At 59.1% G+C, this 1773-nt stretch overlaps 1 protein-coding gene across 1 annotated transcript in view; it reads left to right on the top strand.

The window, feature by feature from the left end:
• Positions 1–1773, top strand: part of PYCRL (pyrroline-5-carboxylate reductase-like) — a gene marked incomplete at its 5' end in the record, with an annotated part of 2795 nt that overhangs the window by 449 nt on the left and 573 nt on the right. The window contains 3 exons of the mRNA XM_010010176.1: positions 423–602; positions 940–1152; positions 1269–1361. Coding sequence (XP_010008478.1) covers positions 423–602; positions 940–1152; positions 1269–1361 — 486 coding nt within the window. The remainder of the gene's footprint in view (positions 1–422; positions 603–939; positions 1153–1268; positions 1362–1773) is intronic.

The raw sequence follows: 1773 nt of genomic DNA, 5'->3' as shown, positions 1-1773 counted from the left end.
CTGCTCTGAGGTCTCCAGCAGCTTCTCTTCTCCAGGCTGAACAGCCCCAATGTTCTCAGCCTGTCTCCATATGGGACCTGCTCCAGCCCCTGATCATCCTCGTGGCCTCCTCTGGACTTACTCCAACAGCTCCATGTCCTTCTGATGTTGAGGACCCCAGAATTGCACCCAGTGCTGCAGGGGGGGGTCTCACCAGAGCAGAGCAGAGGGGCAGAATCATCCTTTTAGGGTGCCCCTCACCATGGTTTCAGGGCCCCCTTTCCCCCTATGCAGAGATTTGGCTCGTCCATCCCAGCTCTGGGTGAAACCTGGGCAGAGCCTCGGTGGCTTTGTGGCCAGAGCGTGTCCCTAAGCCATGTCCCCTTGGTGGTGCTGGGGTTTGGGGGTTCCAGGCTGTGACACCTCTCCCTGTCCATGGGCAGGAGTCGGGCTGTCGGACCACACACTGCAACCTGGAGGTGCTGCAGGAGAGCACCGTGGTCATCCTGGCCACCAAACCCCACGTGCTGCCGGGTGTGCTGCAGGAGATCCGTCCTGCTGTGGGACCACACCATGTCATCATCTCATTGGTGGCTGGTGTCACCCTCCAGACACTGCAGAGGGTGAGTCTGCTCCTCCTTTTCCCCTTCCTATCCCTCTTCTTATCCCTCTTCCTATTCCTCTTCCTCCTGCTCCTCCTCCTCCTCTTTCTCCTTTTTCCTCCTCTTCCTTCTCTTCTTCCTTCTCCTCTTTCTCCTCCTCCTTATCCTCCATCTCTTCCTCCTCCTCCCCCATGGAGAACATGCCACTCTGGCTCTGTCCCCATGGTCCATCTCCAAGTCCTACCCTATGGACCTCGCTTCTCCACCAGCCCCAGTGGGTGGTACCCACCGGTGTCTCACGATGCCCTTGGGTGCTCCCCGGAGCTGGCACCCTTCTCCCACCCCCATCTCTCCCCAGCTTCTCCCCAGTGGGACCAAGGTGCTGCGGCTCATGCCCAACCTGCCCTGTGTGGTGCAGGCAGGAGCGATGGTCTTCGCCCGGGGCAGTGGTGCTGGTGACGAGGAAGCCACCCTGCTGAAGAACCTGTTGTCCTCCTGTGGGCTCTGCGAGGAGGTCCCTGAGTCCTACATCAACATCCACACCGGCCTCAGTGGCAGTGGCGTGGCCTATGTAAGCACCAGCAGGACATGGGATGCCAGGAGAAATCCCACCCATGTAGGGCTGGAGTTGGGGTTTGGGGTTCCCCACCTTGCACTACGCTCACCCCTCATGTTCTTCTGCTCCAGGTCTACCTGTTTGCTGAAGCACTGGCTGAGGGAGCAGTGAAGATGGGAATGCCGGGTGGCTTAGCCACCAGGATCGCAGCTCAGACGCTGCTGGTGAGTTGGTGCTGGCACCTGGGGACACCCAACATTACTTCTCTCCCTCCTGCCCTGCAGCTCCCAGCCCCTGTCCCTGTCACTGCAGCACCCAGCGAGGTGGCAGAGTGAGGGAGGAGGTACTGGATGATGTCCTGCCTCGGTTTCCCCTCTTGAAACTAAAGATGAGGCCACCAGAAGACAGCAAAGTGCATGGTGGTGGGATGGATGCTTCAGTACCTTGTCCCCTGCTGCAGGGGTGTGGGTGATGGGAGGGTGCTGACATCCAATCTCCAGGCAAGGAGAAGGAGACTTGTTGGGGGGGGTAGGTCCTCTTCTCTCTGACCCACCCTGGTCTCCCATAGAATCATGAAATGGTTTGGGTTAGAAAGGACCTTAAAGCTCCTCCAGTTCCAACCCCCTGCCACAGGCA

Source organism: Nestor notabilis, unplaced genomic scaffold, assembly GCF_000696875.1.
Source record: "Nestor notabilis isolate BGI_N333 unplaced genomic scaffold, ASM69687v1 scaffold33362, whole genome shotgun sequence".
NCBI classification, from domain to species: Eukaryota; Metazoa; Chordata; class Aves; order Psittaciformes; family Psittacidae; genus Nestor; species Nestor notabilis.
This window is presented reverse-complemented; position numbering and strand designations above follow the sequence as displayed.